The sequence below is a fragment of the Poromitra crassiceps genome (genome assembly GCF_964638095.1).
Source record: "Poromitra crassiceps genome assembly, contig: HAP1_SCAFFOLD_1318, whole genome shotgun sequence".
In the NCBI taxonomy this organism is placed as follows: Eukaryota; Metazoa; Chordata; class Actinopteri; order Beryciformes; family Melamphaidae; genus Poromitra; species Poromitra crassiceps.
In genome coordinates, this window is record NW_028151093.1 from 672 (window position 1) to 23,090 (window position 22,419).

At 44.4% G+C, this 22,419-nt stretch overlaps 2 protein-coding genes across 2 annotated transcripts; both read left to right on the forward strand.

The window, feature by feature from the left end:
* Positions 1 to 3,775: 3,775 nt before the first annotated feature.
* On the forward strand, positions 3,776 to 11,985 carry LOC310771820 (protein furry homolog; the record flags this gene model as incomplete). The annotated part of the gene is made up of 8 exons (XM_083664335.1): positions 3,776 to 3,961; positions 6,916 to 7,080; positions 7,542 to 7,616; positions 7,953 to 8,126; positions 8,421 to 8,434; positions 9,866 to 10,007; positions 11,535 to 11,678; positions 11,797 to 11,985. Coding segments are annotated over 8 exons (1,089 nt in total), but the record flags the coding sequence as incomplete, so codon positions are not given.
* Positions 11,986 to 14,580: 2,595 nt separating this feature from the next.
* On the forward strand, positions 14,581 to 21,270 carry LOC310771819 (protein furry homolog). Its single transcript, XM_083664334.1, has 7 exons — positions 14,581 to 14,715; positions 15,073 to 15,222; positions 16,384 to 16,482; positions 16,618 to 16,701; positions 18,261 to 18,371; positions 20,067 to 20,302; positions 21,006 to 21,270. Exons 1-7 carry the CDS (start codon positions 14,602 to 14,604, stop codon positions 21,262 to 21,264), a joined length of 1,053 nt encoding a protein of 350 aa, XP_083520460.1. The 5' UTR covers positions 14,581 to 14,601; the 3' UTR covers positions 21,265 to 21,270.
* The last annotated feature ends 1,149 nt before the right edge of the window (positions 21,271 to 22,419 follow it).

The window sequence follows — 22,419 nt, forward strand, 5'->3', positions numbered from 1 at the left end:
TCGGCCTAGAAACAGCGCCGATGCAACGATAGGGACCAGTATCTCCACGCAGGGGGACGAGAAGACCCCACTTAACGATTTCCCCGTGTCTTTAATGTAAATGCATTACAACACTCATAACTTTAATGTAAATGCATTACAACACTCATAACTTTAATGTAAATGCATTACAACACTCATAACTTTCCCTTGAAATATTGCCACACAAATTTGGAAACAGTGTTCAAAACGTGCTACTTCCTCAAACCACCTTTACAGTAGCTAACCCCAAGGCTCGATTATACAGTGACTGTTATACATTCTCTAATTATTCTGATATATCTGATTACTGATCATTGGTTACTGATTATTGATCATTGACACCTCACATAGCCTACCATCTTACCCATGGTTATAAGTCTATCTTTGACTCCAGATACACGCACATGAATGTTACATCCTACACGTGAGTGTTCCTCTCTGGCTCTGCTGCATCCCATCTAACTTCTTCTTCCTGCTCCTCGTGCCATTTGGCTGCGGCTCTCTGAGCAGCATCAAGCCGTGGTGTCCTGGAGGACATTGCTCCTCCGCTGAATGTGCTCGTTGGCTTGTAGACTATGTGATCACTGTGGGGTTCGAGGGGATGTGGGTGAACCGTACTCATGTTGACAGACCCGGCCAGCTACAGACCCATTAGCGCTCCAGAACTTTGACAGGAAGGTAATCACTAAAATGCCTGCTACCCATTTATCATCCATCATTCATCCTGACCAGACAGGGTTCATCCGAAACAGGTTCTCCTTCTTTAATCTCAGGCGCCTTCTCAACACCATTTAGGCAGATCACAGTAAGACCAGTGGTGCGGCGATTTTGTCACTAGACGCACAGAAGGCGTTTGATCAGGTTGAGTGGTCTTACATCAGTGGTGTAGTGGAGGGGTAGACGCAGGTAGACGCTGTCTACCTACTTATTTTTCAGATGGCTTTGCATCTACTCACTTCTAAATCTTCTCTGATGCGCTTCCATTCAATTAGTGTGCTTAATTTTTTTCTCTGTCTCGAGAGATTAATCCACTTCTAACGGCAGATTGAGATTCCACCAGGAAACGTTGCATTACGACCGTGAGGCGGACACGGAAGCTGGTCGCACTCGCAGACTGTCTAGTGAACGCCTGTGTCCACCAGCAGAGGTGTTCCAGAAGCGGCTCTCCGCTCTGCTCCACTAAACAAATCGGCCTGTGTATTTTCGCCGCTTCTCTCTTTGAGTTGCGTCAAGCAGCACGGAGCAGATCGAGCTGTGCAGGAATTCACGAGAATAATAAAATAAAACATCCTGTCGATTTTCAAAATAAAACCTGTTACTGTACGTCAAGAGAGAAACAGTCACACATTTTGCTTTCTATAATAATGCAACCCTGAATTACTTGAATGCTTCCATTATTTTGGCAGCTACTTGGGTTCAAATTGACTTAGTGAGCTGGTTTGAAATTTTTGTATCAATGATCTAAATTGGCTAAACTCGCTGGCTCACATACCTACATGTCAGAAATTATGTTTCGATTCAAGATTCGTGACTTTGAAGTTTTTTGAATGTTCTGCTAAGCCCCCTTCACTCCAGGCATCTCGTTTCTAGATTTGTGTGTCTGTTTGATGGCTGTGTCAGGGCCCCAACTGAGAGGATCAGAGAGGCGTGGCAGGAGGAACTTGGTATTGACTTGGGACAGGAGTCTGTCTGTGGTCCAGCTGTGTTCCATTAACAGCAGACACCAGCTCTCAGGTGTGCGGATGGAGAGACCCATCTTGCCCCATCTTGAGACGCCAAGCGCGGTTTTTATTATAAGCACCTTATGCAAATTAGGGCTGGGCAATATAATCGATACGGCAATATATCGCAATATTTTATTTCTCAATACTGTATCGATACTTGGACGCCAAGTATCGCGATATAAAAAAGGCCATGCCAGGCCTCTGCATCTGGTGATTCCCACCCCTAATCGATACTGTATCGATATTTCCCATATCGATGCGTTCAGTAACACTCAACACTCAGTAGTTTTGACTAAATTTGTCCACTAACTTATCAGTATAGTGATGTACATATTATTACACTACCTGGGTGGTACACAGTGTGTTGTATCTTTACAGTAGCTCTATTATTTAATTTTGAGTAAATTCTGTAGAATATCGCAATATATCGCAATATGTATCGCAATATGTATCGCATCGCAATATATCGTGATACAATCGTATCGTGACCCAAGTATCGTGATACATATCGTATCGTGAGATCCTTGCCAATACCCAGCCCTAATGCAAATGGTAACCATGTTGTTTTGTACATGTTTTGAAAAAGCTAAAATAAAATATATATATAAAAAAAAAACGGCAGACACCAGCTGATCCAATTTAAAGTCACTCACCTTCTACATTATTCCAAGTCTAGGTTGCATAAGATCTACCCTTCTGTCTCACCGCTATGTGATAGGTGCCAGGTGTTAGAGGGTACACTGTCCCATGCTGTCTGGTTTTGCCCTTCACTGTTCGGATACTGGGCCAAGATATTTGATTGGTACATAACCCTTCAACCAGAGGCGGAACTCGCCATCTTCGGCTGCTCGGTATCCTCTCTGCTCCTCCCTACAGCTGTGCAGCAGTCTCTGACACAGGGGACGACTGTTGCCAAGAGACTCATTTTGAAGGAGTGGAAGTCTCCCTCTCCTCCTCCTTTTCAACTGTGGCTGATTTACATGGTTTCAGTTGTACGTATGGAGAGACTCAGGTTCCTGAGGACCAACTCGCCTAATAAATTAAGTATTTGGGGCCCGTTTCTGGCCCATTTGGACGAGGTTAGGGGAGACGGGTAACCCGCCCAGCTAATCTCTCAGGGACCCTTTACATGGGATTCCATGTACATCTACTACAAGCACATAAGCACACTATTTGGCTGGTAGCACTACTTGTATGTTGATATGTATATTTTTTCTTTTTCTAGGTCTGAGTTTGTTTTTGTTTTTGATGTTCTGAAAAATCTAAAAAATAAAATATTGAAAATAAATAAATAAACAGGATACGTAGATATGTATTAGATGCATCCAGATGGTGTAGTAGAGTATAGTGAAGTGCTAGGTTGATGAAATAATTACCTTTTGCTAGACGAACATGAAGTATATTGTGAATACTTTCTAACGTGAGGGGAGCAAACAAACCAACTCTGAGGTAGGCTAATTTAATTTGATTGTTTCCATTAACATTCATGGCCACTTACTGACTGTGGCATGGAATTTGTAGGTGAGCGAGACGAGTGTTTTGCCTGGTGCAGAGTCAGCTCGAGCTCAGGGCACAGTGGTGAGAGGAGAGGAGAGTAGAGCGAGGGTAGGAGCTCCGGGCTGGGGAGAGTGGGGCGAGTAGTCGTGAAGGGGCTCCAGACAGTGAGGGGCTGTGGGCTCTGCTACCCTGGGCTCTGCTCACCCTACAGCTCAGGGCAGGGAGGGGGTTTTGCCTCCGGGAGAGCGAGTACTAAGTTGAAACAAGCACCGAAGTTGTTGTTTTCTCACAGGGCTAATACAGCAATTAACTTGAGGGGGCGAGTCGAGTCAGACAATACTGACTCCCGAGTCAGTAAAAAGCATCTCGAATTTCGAACGATTCGTTCAAACCCGCCCATCACTAATAGTTACTGCTTAATAAAGCGTAATCAGCATTAACTAACCCTTAGTTAATGCTAACCCTCAATTAATGTACCTTTTATTGTAAAGTGTAATCATGTTCTCGGATGTGTTTGTCACATGCTTTCACAGACGGTCCACTGGAAGGATGCCCTGAACATCTTGAAGCTGGTGGTATCGCGCTCTGCCAGCCTGGTGCACCCGGTGTATGGCCACTCGCAGGGCGACCTGTCCAACCTGGAGGTCAGCAGGGTTTGGGACGGCTCGGCCAAGGCCCTGCCTGGGAAAACACTGGACTTCACCTTTGACATCTCCGAGGTGAGGAAGAAACATCAAATAGAATGGACTCTCAATTCTTTATTCTTTCTCTTTCTAGTTGATACATATACAGTGGAATCCACTTATAGTGATCACGGTAATAGTGATCAACCGCTTACGTTGATCAAAAAGCTTGGTCCCAAATCATTCCTATACACATGCTGTTTAAATAACTATTTTATACTGATCATTAATTACTCTGCTTACAGTGATCGTTTTGGGCCTTGTCCAACTTGAGAACAATGCCAAAAATGTTTAAAACTACAGTAATTTTATTATTTTCTTTACTTACAAACTGCCAAAAATGAGCCAACGAGATACAGCAGTGATACTCAGTGCGTGTCTGTCTGTATATGGAGAGATCACAGCACCTCTGTCTGTGGAGAGATGGTGACATCTCACTGTGTTTGAAACAGCTGGAGGCCTAACTTACTGTATGGATTTTTTTAAACTCAATAACATTCCTTTACTGTATATGTACTGTATTCATGTACCGTAAATTTCGGACTATAAGCCGCGGCTTTTTCCCCATTTTTTGGCCCCTGCGGCTTATATAACGGTGCGGCTTATCTATGGATTTTTTCAGCAAACGGCCACTCGGTGACCTCCAAAATCGATGGATTTTACAGGTTACACAGCTTCATCTGCACATTTTATGTGCATTGCTTTGCTGCTTGTTTTTTCGATTATTTTTTTGTAAAGCACCTTGAATTGCCTTTGTGTATGAAAGGTGCTATATAAATAAAATTTGACTTGACTTGACTTGACATCATTTGGCGGAAATCAACCGGCATCACGGTGAACATGGCGCTCAGCTAGACAGCTGCTACACCAGACCAAACAATATGTTTTAGCGATCTGATCTAAAATGAATAAGGTGACCAGAACCAACTGAATAACTTTAAAGAGTGGGGCGAATGTCTGCTGGAAGAAGCACAAGACTGAAAACCAGTAAGCAGAAAGAAAAGAGACGAAGCAATCACCGCCATGAATGAGGAAATGACTCACCTGCTGGAGGCTGGAGATACACGGCTTGGGCTTAACTTTTACTCCGTGAAACACTATCGATTAAGTCCGACATCGCTCAGAGGTTTTGAGCAGCTTGAAAACAAGTTTGAAAACGTGCAGAAGTCCATCCACTCACTCACTAAAGAAAATAAGGCAACCGTGAACAGAGTTTCTAATGCGGAAAAGCGCATCAGCGCACTGGAGGACAAAAACAACACAGTGAGTCCGAAAATGGATAAAATGCAAAAACAAATCGAAACCCTGCACACGCAGGTTGATGACTTAATCAGCAGGAGTAAAAGAAATAACATTCGCCTGATCAATGTAAAAGAGGAGCTGAGATTGGTGACATGGACGCTTTCCTTGGCAAAATCCTGTGTTACATCCTGGACCTGAAGGAAGGCGAGAAACCACAGTGGACAGGGCACACCGGGCGCCTCGGCCACGTCCAGACCCCGGCCTGACACCGAGGGCCATCTTCATCCGCCTACTCCGCTGGCCCGACCGTCAACTCATCCTCCAGGCTGCGGGGAAGAAGCCTCTTCCCCGCAGAAGGGTACGCGCTTTTTCGTCCGGCAGGACCTCTCCGCGTTGGTGCAACAGAAACGCGCAACATACAACAGCATCATCGAAAAGGTTAAAGTCAATGGATATCGCTTTGGCGTACTGTACCCAGCGAGACTCGTCATAACCATTGATGGACAGCGGCGGAACAAGAGCTCAAAGTGAAACTGCCGAATATCTTTTGAGTTGGACTGGTCAATAGTACTGTGAGTAACTAAAATAAAAAAATAAAAAACGGAATTCTCTCTTCTTTAGCACTCTTTCTAACTATAAATCCACTTCTGTTTTAATTTCCTCTCTTGCCCTCTTTTCACCACACCGCGGACACTGTGTGCACTGTAAAAAAAAACACAGGTGGTGTTGTGTTATGTTGTTTTGTTGAAATGTTAATAAATGGGAGCTTCCTCAAACAGCCATCTCTTTCCCGACAATCCCCTCTGTGCACGAACCCTTACATATGGTAATTAAACATTAAAACACAATTAAAAAAAAAAAAAAACATTAAAACACCTGCGGCTTATAGTCCGGTGCGGCTTATATATGTAACAAACAGGCAATTTTGCTGCTGCGGCTTATACTCCGGTGCGGCTTATAGTGCGGAAATTACGGTAATACAAATGTCAATTAGATGGTAATCTGCATGAGAAATAAAGAAAAAGAAAGAAATCTGTTATAATGATCATCCACTTATAGTGATCAATTTGACTCGTCCCAAGGTGATCACTATAAGGGCCTGTGTCCACCTAGCGTCTTTCCCTCAGGTCCAGCGTCTTTTTTCAGTTGTTTCCAATGGGGGGAGAGCGTATGCGAGCGCACACGGACGTCTAGAGAAAGTGCGCTGCACCTAGCGTCTATTTTCAGAGCGCTCCGGCGTTTTTGTGCGCCGGCTCCCAGCGCTCCCAGCTGAGAATAATTTAACTTTTCAGAAAGACGCTGGTGTCGGGTGCTCCTTTTCTGGCAACTAATCATATGGAGAAACTATCGCAACAGAGACAGAAAGGCTCAATTGTGGGAGCAGATTGGCTAGACACTTAATATTTCTGGTGAGTGTTGTGCTTACTGCTTTTAATAGCGTAGCCTACCTGTGTTGTTAGCTTGCTAGCTGTCAGCTATCAAGCTCCTACCGCACTGAACTAACGTTGCTTCCTTGTATATTGTGCGCTGGGATCAGCGCTCCCCAGCGCACTCCCAGCGGTTAACGTCGGAAAAAGACGCTAGGTGGACACAGGCCCAAAGAGTGCGCTGTACAAACCATGGTACAAACACACGCACATTTTCCATCAATTTCAGAGACGTAAGCGGACTAGATGTTATACTGTAAATGTTTGCGATATTCAAACTAAAACTTTGCATGGGTGCCTGCCTTTGTGTTTTGCTTCCAGACTCCAGTGATCGGGCGTCGGTTTGACGAGCTGCAGGGTTCGGGGGGCAGAGAAGGGAAGGCCCGAGCCATGGCTGTGACCCGCAGCACGTCCTCCACCTCCTCCGGCTCCAACTCCAACACTGTGCTGGTGCCTGTCAGCTGGAGGCGGCCACAGTCATCTCAGGTACAAATATCATGAAGTCAGAATTCTGAGATTTAAGTCAGAATTCTGAGATCACAGTCAGAATTTTGACTTTAATCCCAGAAGACAACAAGGACGATTTTGCAATAGCTGCGACTAGATAATGTGAATTTCTGATTTTGTGGAAAAACCAATGTGACATAGGCTGATTGGGAGGCGTTCTGCATCTGGGGTCCCTAGATTTTTGTGAGGTCAATGTGGGGTCACAAGCCCCTGGGTTAGAAGAAAAAGAAGGAAGATAGAATTCAGGTTTGATCATGTAGGTTTACATTAGCCTGGGTAAACCCATCCCCCACGTGACCTGCTCTCAGACCTGTTCTCAGTCACTATGACTGGGAACTGAGAGAGCAGGTCACGTGGGGGCTGGGTTTACCTAGGCTAGGTTTACATGCCTTCACTCTTTGATTAACCACATTTATTTTCTTGCTCCATTTCTCCTGCAGAAGAGAACCAGAGAGAAGCTGGTGAACGTTTTGTCTCTTTGCGGACAAGAAGTGGGACTCACTAAGAACCCGTCTGTAAGCGACCACCCTTCTCTTCTTTAAAGTACTGTACCTGTATTGCCTGCTTGTGCTGTAGGAGTGTCATCAATTGACATGATACAAATCTGCTTCAACATCAGGGTTGGGATCACTTTCAATTCAGGCAAATCAGGAAGTGTCTTCAAAATTAAGAAGCTAGAAGTCACAAACTAGAACAAAATTATCTTTTATCCAATCTATTGAGACAATTGGGAATGATGGCTCTGTCCTCATTAAGGAAATTGCAGTTTTACTTTTACTTAAATTTACCCCATTCGTTTTTTACAGATTTATGCCAACTCTGTCTTTTCGTCTTGTTCTCCTCCTCCTCAGGTGATCTTCTCATCATGTGGTGACCTGGACTTGATGATGGAGGTGCGGGAGAGCGGCGTGTCGTCAGAAGAGGGCGGAACCAGAGACGACACGCTGGACGACACCGCCAGCGAGCAGCAATTCAGAGTTTTCCGAGATTTCGACTTCCTGGACGTGGAGCTGGAGGACGGAGAGGTGAGACGTGCAGAGGAAGTTGATCAGTTGGGAGTGGGATATCGTCAGCATTTTGTTCACGCTGAAGTCAGATTATTCGTCATCTTCAGTACACAACTTGTGTCACTTGATTTAGTGTTAGATTTTTCTCTGTGTCTGTCTTTCTCTTCCCCTTTTACTTTGCATGTGTGTTTCACTATATCCCTCTGTCTCCTCTTTATGTAAATATATTTGAAATGTATTTCTCTGTCCCTTCTCCTTGTCTCTCTCTCTGTCTAACTCTGTGTGTCTCTCTCTCTCCCCTCTGCTGCCTAGGAGCTCCAGGTAAGGTCTCTCACATTGAGCACATACCGTACTCGCTTTTTGTCAGTGCTGGGGTGTTGCTGGCTTGGAGAATCAGGATGTTTGTGCTTCATGTTAACTTGGTTGCAGAACTAGATTCCTGAATAATGCGATTTGTCATGATGTCATCATATTCCAATATTCTTATAGGACAAAGATGATATTGAATGCAAGCTTAGCCTATACAGCAAATACTTTTCGTGAATTACTTAACAAATTTAACACGAGAGGGAGGGGGTTGTGGGCACATTTACCACTGGTACAGGGTTGTGGCACGAGGCGAAGCCGAGTGCTATAAACCCTGTACCAGTGGTAAATGTGCCCACAACCCCCGACCTCGAGTGTTAAATTTGTTTTCTACAACGGCTACCAAATAATATAAAAAATACACAATTGTAACATCCAATTCATTTATTTATAATCATTACTGGTTTCAGAATACATTTATCCTTCCGCCACAGAATATAGTTCCATACACAAGATCAATGATTGCACTAAACATTTAGTTGCCTTTGAGCCAAAAAACAACTAACCTATTCCTTAACGGGATTCACAGTTATTGATACATTGCCTGTAAAAGTACAGTTATTTAAACAGTTATCTAAAGCAGACCGTTTTGGTGGTGGTGTGTTGATATCTGGTGACGGCAGAGGGCGTTTGTTTGTTTGACAGTCCCAGGTTCGGGGTCCGGGCGCTAGTCCGACCTCCCGCTAGTCCGACCTCCCGCTAGTCCGAACTCGTGACAACTCAAGCTCAGCCAGTTCTCTCTCCCCAATTTCACCATGTCGTTCTTTGTTCACTTCACCTTCATCTTCATCTAACCACTGCTCAAAACTCAATCCACCCAGTAAATCAAACGTTACTACGAAATCGGACATTTCCTTGTGTTAGAGATCGGCCATTTCCTTGTTGAAGATTTGCAGACTGCAGGCTAACAGTGGGCGGAGTCAGCACAGGGAACGGAGTCAGCATCAGGGAGCGGAGTGATACTGCGGTTGGAGCCGAACTGTAGATTGTTGGCGTATTTACCACTGTTGCTAGCCAATCACAATCCAGTATTCACTCATGCCGTTGTAGAAAGTTAATTTTGCATCTTGTGCTCGTCATCAGACGCTCATAGATCATTAACTTGAGAGAGATTGTTTTGAAAATGGCTCTTACAGCAGTGAAACTCACTGCTTATGTTGCCTCTGCCTGTGTCTTCCAATGTGTGTGTGTGTGTGTGTGTGTGTGTGTGTGTGTGTGTGTGTGTGTGTGTGTGTGTGTGTGTGTGTGTCTGTCTGTCTGTCTGTCTGTCTGTCTGTGTGTGTGTGTGTGTGTGTGTGTGTGTGTGTGTGTGTGTGTGTGTGTGTGTGTGTTATGCAGGGTGAAAGCGTGGATAACTTTAACTGGGGTGTGCGTCGGCGGTCTCTGGACAGCACTGAGCTGGGTGACCTGCTGGAGGAGAGCCAACACTCAGGCAGCACCCCCAGTCTGGGACACGACGACCCCCACGATTCAGACGAGTCCTCGGAGGAAGAGGAGTCCTCAACCAGCCAGAGCCTCTCGCACTCTCAGCTTGTATGTTTGCAGCATTGCATCAATATGACATTCAGCTCATCAATCTGTTCTGTTCTGAGCTGGATCCTATTTTCTGTTGCTGCGATGATGACCTGATTTGACCAGCATCTTTAAAGTTTCACGATGTGTGTGTGTGTGCGCGCGCGTGGGGGTGTGTGTGTGTGTGTGTGTGCACTGCCGATCTTTCGGAAAAGAGTAAAGACACACCTTTTCATGCTCCATCTGGGCCCTTCTTGAACTAACTTCTTTCTCTCTCTAAAAAGAAAAAAAAGATAAATAAATACTAACTTAACTCATTGAGTGCCATGGACGAGTATGTTCGTCATTTCGTTTAGTAACGTAGAGTACCAAGGACGAGTATGTTCGTCAATTGCGTTTTTTGACGGTGGGACGTGGATCAAAGCCTCAGGCATCTCCTGTACAAATATGGGAGCTATTGAAGGTGTATAACCTATTTTACGGACTCATTAGGTGGCGACAGTGCTCTCCAGATTACAGAAAGGTCCGGAAAACAGGAGGAAAAAGCCGTGATCAAAGAGAAACCGATGCATGCTGCAGCCAGAGCCATATAGATTGCTCTGTCTGCAGCTGACGTTGTCTGCGAACCGCAGTCAATCCGCGCCCACAACTGAGCTCCTCTGCCTCTGTCTGTCTGTCTGTCTGCATATAGTTTCTCCACATGATTACCCGCCAGAAAGGCAGCACCCGACGCCGAAGGGCCAAACCTTTCCCTGCAGTCCGGTTTGGCATTTCCGTGTCGCGCTGGGAGCCGCTCGGCGCACAAAAACGAAGCGCTCCGAAAATAGACTGGGTGCGTGTAGGCTGTGTGTTAGTGTGGGGAGGAGTTTGCAGCTGAGGGGGGGAGAGGGGGGTGGGGCACGCAGGCACCACACAACTACACCACGTCACTACATCAGAAAATATTAGCTAGAGTCAGTGAATGTGCTTGAAATGCTTCATTTCACAAAAGGCTGAATATCTCAGCTTATAATTTGAAACCTGTCTTTTTGCTCAAAACAGCCTATCTTCTCCGGCTCATAACTAAAGAACGGAAAATGGTATCAATAAACTTTTTTTTTGCAGATGATAGAAGAGAGTCTCATCGTTCTTTGTGCGTGTTCGGTGTTTACATAGTAATATCACACAATATTCTGTGGGCCTCGAGAAATCACTGAAAACGCTCTGAAACTCTGGCACTGGGAGCGTCCGTTCTCCAAAAGTGGCTGGCACTCAATGAGTTAACTTTACCACTATTCCTTCAGAAGTTGTAGTTGTCATAGACTGTGTTGCACAGTTGATTGCTCTATTGCTGACAAAAATGTGTTATTGTAAGTCGCTTTGGCTAAAAGCGTCTGCCAAATGACGTAATGTAATGTAATGTAATGCGCGCGCGTGGGTGTGTGTGTGTGTGTGTATGTGGGTGTGTGTGCGTGTGTGTGTGCCTGCGTGTGCGCACAAAGCAATGACTATCCACAACAACCAACTGTAACCTTCACCATCTTTCCCTGGCTCACCGTCCTATTGCAGACTAACCCCTCTCCATCAGAGGAGACCAATCACACCGACTCTCTGTCCACATCTTACGACACATCTGCCGACCAACACTCCTTCACGGCCACCACACCAGGCCAGGGGGGAGCACTCCAGCATGAACACATGGGCCTCCTACACGTGAGGAAGAGAAGAACACACAGAAACACACACAGGCACAGTGGAATCTGCCAAACATTCAGAGCACAATCAGGCAAAATGTGCACGGTCAGCAAAGATCTCCCCTCTGTGCCCTCAGGTGGGGGCGTGCGGTGAGGACTCAGACACACAGGCCCAGGACGATGAGCTGTCGTTGCCTCAAGGCTCTGACTGTGGAGAGAGCTTCACCCTGGAGCTGCCTGGACAGCCCAACCCTGACCACAGCCTCAACCCAGACTACTGCCAGCCTCCACTGGGCTTCCTAGACCCCAGCTGTCTGCCCAGGTAAAATGTGACAAACACTGCGAAGCACTTTCTCACCGGAGGCCAATGTTTACAACGGGAACACATCTGTGCCAAATAGTATTCGCAAATCATTCGTAGTCGCTTGTTTTAACCCACTTGGAGCACCAGAAGGGCGGGGGTTCACCACATTGGGCTAATTTAGGTTGTGTCATAAAGTAGGTCGTCGGTATCAGAAAAGTATATGAATTAATATCAATTTCAAATACTTTTCTGTGATAGTCAAGACTTTGTGGCACTCGTATTTTCCTATGTGCAAACCCCACCCAAGGTATGTAAGGTATATTAAGTGGATTATATAACAAATGCTATGAGTTATTTAAAAAAAAAAGTTTGACTGGCACAGAAGCAGTCAAATATCATGGCCGACCCCTCCCACCCCTCCCACAAACTCTTTGAAATGCTCACCCTAGGCAAAGACAAAAACCTCTCACCACAAGAACAGCTTCTTCCCAACTGCATCTATATATGCCATATATATGCCACAGAATATATACAGTATATATAAAATATATATATATATATATACCGTAAATTCCGGACTATAAGCCGCGGCTTTTTTCCCGTTTTTTGGGCTTTTTTGGCCCCTGCGGCTTATATAACGGTGCGGCTTATCTATGGATTTCTCAAAAAAAAAAAAAAAAAAATCTCTCTTTTTTAGCACTCTTTCTAACTATAAATCCACTTCTGTTTTAATTTCCTCTCTTGCCCTCTTTTAACAACATAACATAACATAACATAACACAACACAGGTAAGCAGAAAGAAAAAGACGAAGCAATCACCGCCATGAATGAGGAAATGACTCACCTGCTGGAGGCTGGAGATACACGGCTTGGGCTAAACTTTTACTCCGTGAAACACTATCGATTAAGTCCGACATCGCTCAGAGGTTTGAGCAGCTTGAAAACAAGTTTGAAAACGTGCAGAAGTCCATCCACTCAATCACTAAATAAAATAAGGCAACCGTGAACAGAGTTTCTAATGCGGAAAAGCGCATCAGCGCACTGGAGGACAAAAACAACACAGTGAGTCCGAAAGTGGATAAAATGCAAAAACAAATCGAAACCCTAGCTGCACACGCAGGTTGATGACTTAATCAGCAGGAGTAAAAGAAATAACATTCGCCTGATCAATGTAAAAGAGGGAGCTGAGATTGGTGACATGGACGCTTTCGTGGCAAAATCCTGTGTTACATCCTGGACCTGAAGGAAGGCGAGAAACCACCAGAGGTGGACAGGGCACACCGGGCGCCTCGGCCACGTCCAGACCCCGGCCTGTCACCGAGGGCCATCTTCATCTGCCTACTCCGCTGGCCCGACCGTCAACTCATCCTCCAGGCTGCGGGGAAGAAGCCCCTCACCTGGGAGGGTACGCGCTTTTTCGTCCGGCAGGACCTCTCCGTGTTGGTGCAACAGAAACGCGCAACATACAACAGCATCATCGAAAAGGTTAAAGTCAATGGATATCGCTTTGGCGTACTGTACCCAGCGAGACTCGTCATAACCATTGATGGACAGCGGCGGAACAAGAGCTCAAAGTGAAACTGCCGAATATCTTTTGAGTTGGACTGGTCAATAGTACTGTGAGTAACTAAAATAAAAAAATAAAAAACGGAATTCTCTCTTCTTTAGCACTCTTTCTAACTATAAATCCACTTCTGTTTTAATTTCCTCTCTTGCCCTCTTTTCACCACACCGCGGACACTGTGTGCACTGTAAAAAAAAACAAAAAATACCATTAAAACACCCGCGGCTTATAGTCCGGTGCGGCTTATATAAGAAAAAAATAGTCAACTTTGAAGGTGCGGCTTATACACCGGTGCGCCTTATAGTCCGGAATTTACGGTATATATATATATATATATATATATATATATATATACTGTATTAAAAAATATATATAAAATATAGATATCTATATAAAATATAGATATATATATATAAAATATATATATATATATATATAAAATATATATTGTTTAAATATACCTACTACAGCATGCGCTGGGACGCGTCATCAGTGATGTTAACTGGGGTCGTAAGGTGTTTTGGGTCTGTCAACATCATACACCCTCGCCCAGTAGACCCAGCCGAGGCCGATTAAGACCCCGACCCGCGTCCCAGAAGCAGCCGCTCACGGATCAGCCTTCCTACTCTGTCTGCAACGTTGCCCGTGGAAGGGTTGATCACGCCCAATATAAAATATATATATTATATACAGTATATATATATATATATATATATATATATAAAATATATATATATATAAAAAGATATATATATACACACACTATATATACTGTACATACATATATTGGTCTGCACTTTTGTGGTTTTGTCTTTTAGAAATCTTCTTTTTATCTTCTGAATATTGATATGACCACTATGCTGCATACTTACACTAAGACAAATTCCTTGTATGTAAGATTACATAATTGTGGCAATAAAGGTGATGAAAATATTAAACCATCCTTTTTGGCCCTGTTTTTTCCCTCATCTCCACGGCTACAGTTTACGTGATGATGTGGATGACCTGGAAGACCTGGGTTTTCCTCCTCCCCCCTCTCCATTTTTTTCTGCCATCTTGGCAGCGTTCCAGCCCATGGTGTGTGACGATGCTGAGGAGGCGTGGCGTTGCCATATCAACCAGCTGGTGACCGACTCAGACGGGTCCTGTGCCGTCTACACTTTCCACGTCTTCTCGTCTCTTTTTCAGGTAAATCAAGACAAAGAATTCATTGGAAGCACAGTATGAATGAATGAATGAATGAATATTTTATTTTCGTGTCAGGACAATTACATGACCCATCCCACATGGGATTATCAGACACATCAACATTCAATATTTAACAAAACATAACATTCCGGTATGTTACCCAACCAGAAGCTTTCAGTGCAGCCCAAATTAGAGAGTATATATACATGCATATGTCCATGTTTGTCCCTCTGTGTTTTTTTGTTTTGTTTTTTGTTTTCATTTTTAGATTTATTTTGCAAACACTGATATCCAGTACGCATTACATAAGGTTTCAGATCACATAACCTCACGTCTCTCGCTCTCTTTTATTCCCAGAACATCCAGGGTAAATTCTGCTCCTTGACGACTGATGCTGCCACTTACCTCGGGGAGGGGCTGAGGGGCATCGGATCAAAGTTCCTCAGGTCCTCACAGATGCTGACCACATGCTCAGATTGCCCCACAATCTACATTGACGCTGACACGGTGAGTATTGCCAGGAGACAAAAATTGATTTGTGAAGAGCTGCGGTCGTTCATGTCGGTCAAATTTCCCTTGCAAATAGCCCTAGTTACCGTAATCAGTCAGTAACTTGGCATACGGTAGCTCAGTCCCTCGAGGATTTCGCAGAGTTTTTTTGTGATTATTGCGATCATAAATGCTTGATTTTGCAGCGGCTTTTCTCAAAATTTGCGATGCAATTTGCGACATTTTATGTGATTTTTTTAGGTAAAATTGCGGGAACTGGCAAAAATTGCAGAGTTGCGGATTTTTTTTTGACTTTATTTTTTTATTTTTAATTACATTTTTTCTTTTCCTCCCTTCATCGTTTCTCTTCTCCTTTCTTCCTCATCCTCAATAATGCTATTATCACTTTGCCTTTTCTCATACTTAGTGCTTCATATTTTTCCTCTTATCCTTATTTCCTCTTCATGCCTTCCCTGTCCTCCTCATTCCTTGTTCCTTGTTAAATATTCAAACTACTAGACCCTAAGCTAAATATGCCACCTGTGTGTGTGTGTGTGTGTGTGTGTGTGTGTGTGTGTGTGTGTGTGTGTGTGTGTGTGTCTGTGTGTGTGTGTGTGTGTGTGTGTGTGTGTGTGTGTGTGTGTGTGCGTGTGTGGGTGGGTCTCAAATGCTTCGCGCTAGCAAAGTGGCTATCCAGTGACGATTTCCGTTTGTGTTCCTCCATGACAGTGTTGCACGGAGTTGCCTCCACTTTCATGCAAAACATTTGGTAATTGTTTTGCGGTTATTTTTGTTGGCAAATGTGAGAGGTTTGCCCTCCTCATCGCAATGCGATGACGTGTTACGTTACGTCCCATACTCTCGTCACTTCCTATTGTTGTCCCTCGTTCCCACAGCAACCAGGCAAGATGACAGCACACACATATCTCAAACCCAGGTAAAGATGCTGCATTTCACTAACTTTTTGCGGCAAAATCGCGGGAATTTTGAAAAATTGCAAGCCCCCGCAAATATCGCGGAGTTTGGTTGAATTTGCATTAATTATTGCGATCGCAAAATCACTATTTCCTGGAGGGACTGGTAGCTGGTAATGAGGAATCAGGGCTTTTGTGTTGAAGCAATCATGCAAATTGAATACATTCAACTCTTCTCTGGCTACTCATCTTCCCCTTTCTCCAGATCATCTCTTACGGTCTCCTTGAGAAGATGAAGTTCAGTGCACTGGAGCTGCAGGAGTACCTAGACACCTACAACACCAAAGAGGAGGCGGCCGTATTGGTACCCAACTTCCACACATTATTTTCACGAGTCGACTTCAAATGCTGATCCTGTGTTTATTCATGCAAACTTAAGACTAATTGACAACTCTTCTCCCTCTCCCTTCACTCCCTGTTCCGTTCCTTTCGCCTTCAGTGGCTGAGGAACTGTAAGGACACGTTTCCAAGGTGTCCTGGTGAGGGGGTGATTACCTGCCAGCCTGGAGACTCAGAGGAGAAGGTAAAGGAAACTTAAGTTATTTACCGTAACCTACACAAATCAGTAGGTTTACTCTACAGACATAGATATTGAACAACTGCTTACATTCTTCATCTGTGCCCTGTATCTCTGTTTCTCTCTTTTATTCTGTCTCTATTCTTCTTTCCTCTCCCTCTGTTTTCATCAAACGGAAGTGTTTGCTCTCTTTGCATGTGAGCTGTGTGTATTATGATCCTACTGAATGGACCGAGTCTCTGTTTTAATACGATGATTCTTTCACTCGAGCCACTAAGAGTTGTTTTTTTTACAATATTTTTATTGGATTTACACATTTTCACACATGCAGACAGTGAGGATAGTAATAATTGAATTCACACACTACATACATAGGAAATCACAGAAAGTGTGGACCAAAGCAGCTCAAAAGGTAGTACATTGAAGATATATTCTGTTTTGTAACTGCTTGTACACAGATATATTACTTCGCATTAAATATTGCCTAAAAAACTCCAAGTAGCTCCCCATTTTTTTCACTTTGCACACTACATACATACCTTTATCAGAAAAGAAAAGACAAGACAATGGAAGAAAAACAAACAAAACAAAACAAAACAAGAGCAGACAAAGACAAACACTCAACATCATGCAAGAAATGTGAGTAAAGGTCCCCATACTCTTTCAAACTTCTCTGCTCTTCCTCTAGTTATGTATGTAAGGCGTTCCAGTGCCATACAAGATGTCATCTCCCTCTCCCAAACACGTGTTGAAGATATTTCCATTTTCTTCCAACATAGAGCTATCATCCTCCTGGCCTGCAGGCGTCCAAAGTCTATCAAAATCATCTGCTTTGAGCTAACAATAAAGTTCACTGGATATCTACCTAATACACACAGTTTTGCGTGGTGTGGGACCTCAACTTTAACAATTTTGCATATTGTCTGAACCACTCTGTCCCAATATTTCTTTTAATTTTCGGACAGCAATTTAAATGAGAGGTTACTGTGTGTTTATACTGTGTGGGCTAATCCTGTGAATGTGCCTGTTCTCTCTACTGTGCTGCTGTGCATGTGTTTGACTGATGCCTTGTCTTCCTCTCACCCTAACATGCTCTCTCACCCTAACATGCTCTCTCACCCTAACTGCTCTCTCGCTGTCTAGCAAATGGAGTCTCTTGCAGTAAGTCCTCTTACAAGTTTCTTTACTTCACCGCCTTATTATTCCTCTTAAATAAACTGCTTCATTTACTCTGCAGTCTGCACAAGAGAATCAGCTACTCAGTGTTTTTCCGGTGTTGCTTGCATGCATGTATGTGAAAGACGTGTGATTGTGTCCTTGTGCATCATGTGTGTTATATGTTATATATATATGTTATTATATATATATGTTATATGTGTGTTATGTTATATATATATGTTATGATATATATATATATATGTTATATGTGTGTTGTATGTTATATATATATGTTATGATATATATGTGTGTTGTATGTTATATATATATGTTATGATATATATATGTTATATGTGTGTTGTATGCTGTCAATGAATCTGAACCGATTTCTCCTTCATATCTTTTAGCAACTGGAGCTATGTCAGCGGCTCTACAAGCTGCACTTTCAGCTCCTCCTACTCTTCCAATCCTACTGCAAGCTCATTGGTCAAGTCCACGCAGTCAGCTCTGTGCCTGAGGTAAGACCAGGAAGTCAAATTGAGGTTGATCAGTACATTATTATACATAGTAACACAGCAGGGCATTTTGATTGGATCAAGAACATTCACCACACTGTCGTAGGAAAAGAAGCTGTAGACACAATCCAGTAGGGATGGGCATTTCTAGCAAAAACACTATTCGAAATTCGCTGGCCAAATTCGAATTTAATTCGAAATTCGAAAATAAAAATAAAAATGTAAAAAAAATTAAAAATGTTTTTTTTTTTTTTTTTTTTTTGTGAGTGAAATGTTGCATTGTCTCCCCTGATTCTAAGTCTACGGCTTTATTAATTAATATAAAAAGCTTCTGCTGTGGATTTTTAGCTCAAACAAGCATTGCACCACTGAAGTAAAGAACATGTTACATGACATTGACATTTTCGAAAATAAAAAACAGTTTTGACAATCATGAGTGGTTCATTAAATATTTAGTAGGCTCAGGTCTGAGTGCCAAAGGGGTGCCAAAGTCACCCCCTCTCCCTCTTCATGGGATTTCATCCGCCATTCATTTTTCCATAAACCTTGCTTAAAATGCTTATAAAAATTGTTTTACTTGCTCAAACCAAGCGATTTGACTATACTTAGAATCAGGGGAGACAATGCAACATTTCACTCAATTTTTTTTTTTTTTTTTTTTTGAATTTCGAATTTCAATAATAAAAGTCGACCTTGATAATAACAACGATTATTCGAAAATTCGAAATTCGATGCCCATCCCTACAATCCAGTAGATGAAATACCACTGTCTGTTTGACTGGTGGCTCTGAAGTGCATCAGCTAAACACCTCAAATGTCAAGAGATTTCACCTGCCACCATTTGACAAATGTGACACCTTCTCTGTCGAGATGATTGATAGTAAAACAGGAAAACAAAATATCACTTTTTAAAGAATAGAGACACTGCATGGAATAGGCCACGCCCATCACGGGGGAAGAGCTCCGTTCATTTCCACACACCAGCGTCATTTTCCTTGAATTAAACATGGCTAAAAGCTGTTGTGTGGTGGGGCTGCGCAGAAAACAAATGTAAAAATCGCCAGTTAAAGTTGTTTTGTACTCCTGAGCAAAACAAGGAAGCCATTGAGAATTGGCGAGAAGAAAAATGTGTATCTAGCTGTCAAGAAGTAAGTTGGAGTGTTCATCTTCCGTATATACGATCTTTTGGTGCAACATGCAACCATGCACGTGACATAGGAGAACGCCAGGATTGGACAGGAGTTTGTGTTTTCCCCCGTCTTGGGCGTGGTTTCTGAATGATGACGCGTTACGCAGTGTCTCTATAGAAGGTGACTTAAGTCATTGGTTAGCAAAATGCTAACACTTTTACAGAGTGCATCTTTCTCATCTTGAAGGTAATGATTTCCCTCCAAAAGGAATATATACCATTTTGAACTCTTCACTTTTGTTTTTGTGTGTGTGTGTGTGTGTGTGTGTGTGTGTGTGTGTGTGTGTGTGTGTGTGTGTGTGTGTGTGTGTGTGTGTGTGTGTGTGTGTGTGTGTGTGTGTGAGAAATGCTTTCAATGTTGCTAACCTGAACCAAACACATTTCCACACCAGTAGCTAATAAAGGGAATCTTGACTATTGAAACTGGTCATATAAATGGTCCTGTGATGACAGAAAATAATCAAGTCCACAAACACTCGACCACAATCTGTTTCCCTCCCGCCTCCTAGCTGCTGAACATGTCTCGAGAGCTCACTGATCTGAAGACCAGCCTGCAAGCAGCAGAGGCGGCTGTTGCCAGCGACCTGGAACACACACACTTGGCCCACACTCATGCGCATGCTACCCAGGTGGCAGCCATGGCTGTGCCCAGCTTCCCCAGCTCCGAGGCAGCTGTGCAGGCCATCCTGGAGTGCCTTAGGAACCAAGAGTTCACCAAAGCTGTCCGCTACATCCAGGAGTGCAGGTGTGTAACACATCTGTTACGTGCAAGCTCACGCAGGCTGAAACAGTGAAATCATCCCGTCCACATGCACATACACACATACACACAGTACACACATACACACAGTACACACATACACACATACCAGTACACACATACACACAGTACACACATACACACATACCAGTACACACATACACACAGTACACACATACACACATACCAGTACACACATACACACAGTACACACATACACACATACCAGTACACACATACACACATATACACAGTACACACATACCAGTACACACATACACACAGTACACACATACACACATACCAGTACATACACACAGTACACACATACACACAGTACACACATACACACATACCAGTACACACACAACTTCACAAAGCACTGCCCCCTCATTATAGCCACACAAGGGTTACTGATGAGTTTTTGAAGACTGATACCGATGCTGATAATTTTGTGCACAAGCTGCCGATAGCCGATATTTTGTGCCAATATCTTTTACCATTTTACCAGTTTTATTCCCCCCCCCCCAAAAAAAATCACAATTATTACATGTTTCCCCCAGATTTTTTTTTTTTTTTTTTGCAGGATGGGAAAGCCTTTGAAACTGCATTTAGGAACATGAAAGCTGTTCATTGAAACCCGTACTAGCTGGCCTCATCACACCTTCTTTCTCTCTCTCGCTTCCAGGAGGCAGTGGCCCGACGGCGTGTTCGGCGGCAGCTCGGAGAGCGAGGTCCAGACACTGCTCAACGTCTACTTCCGTCACCAGACCCTGGGCCAGACGGGCACCATCGCCCTGGTGGGCTCCCGCCAGGACCTGAGCCTCATCTGCTCCAAGCTACTGGAGCTGAACGGGGAGATCCGCGACATGATCAGCCGCGCCCAGGGCTACCGGGTGGTCACCACCTACCTCCCCGACTCCAGCGCCTCCGGGACCAGTCTCTGACAGGAGCTCAGGAGCCCCCTGCCCCCTGCGCCCCCACCCCCGCCTTTACCTCCCCCGCCGCTAGAGTCTGCAACCCCGCCGAGACCACCGCCTCCTCCTCCACCCTCTTCTCTGTCCCGTGTGAAAGTCGAGGCTCAGCACCGCAACACCTGGCCCTTACCCCCTCCTGTCTATCTGCCGCCCCGGATTCAGGGCTCCAGACAGACCGCCACTTTCCACCCCACCCAGAACTAGAACCACGTCCATACCTAGACCATGAGCCAAACCTTACTCTGCTGTCCTCATCTCCATCCACTGTAGACTCTGACACTTCTCTGCTCGAGTTTCCCAAACCCCCCGGCCTCTTCTCGTCCCACAGCTGTTCAAACATCCCAGGCCCCTGCTGGCCATTCCAACCAATCAGGGGTTTTCCACCGCCATGCGCGCAAGAACCAGGAAGTGATTACATCGATGAGAAATCTGATGTTTATTATTCTTTCAGAGGATATTCGTCACACAGTTCACCTCTGTTACACATGAACCATAACAAACACCCTTTATCATCTTACGCACCCAACATGCTCCCAACTGTAGCATCTGAACCCACCCTGCTCTCACATTCTGACACCCGCGCATCACCCATTCCCCCCCGTGGCTCCCACCTTCCCCGTTACCCCCATTCCCCGTACAAATACTCTGTTTCATGTTCAAGCCCATCACCAGACCCAGGTCATGACACTGCCTTAACCCGGGGTCCCGCCCCATCTTTGTCCCTCCTTGCTCCCGCTCCACCTCCTCCCTGCCCCCCTGCCCGGGGAGAGGCTGCAGGATGGGCTTGTTGCTGCTCCCTCGGTGAGGCAGCCACACCCTTATCTCACTACTTGGGCAAGGTGGGACACGCCGCCCTGCCCCTGCTGAAAGCAGGGGGGCTCCTGAACCCCGAACCTTCAGATGTTCAGACCTGAGACGCCGAACCGGGAACTTAACCACAACTGAGGACCTACAGAGCTGAGAGGTGCTGCAGATCCAAACACCTGATCATAACTACTCCTGACCAACCTGCAGACCCCAAATGTCTGAGTAAGAGAAGATGGGCTCCCAGACACACCTGGGGGCCTGGAGAGACATTTTAAGAATCATATCCCAGAGATAAAAGGGATGTGTGATTGACCCACT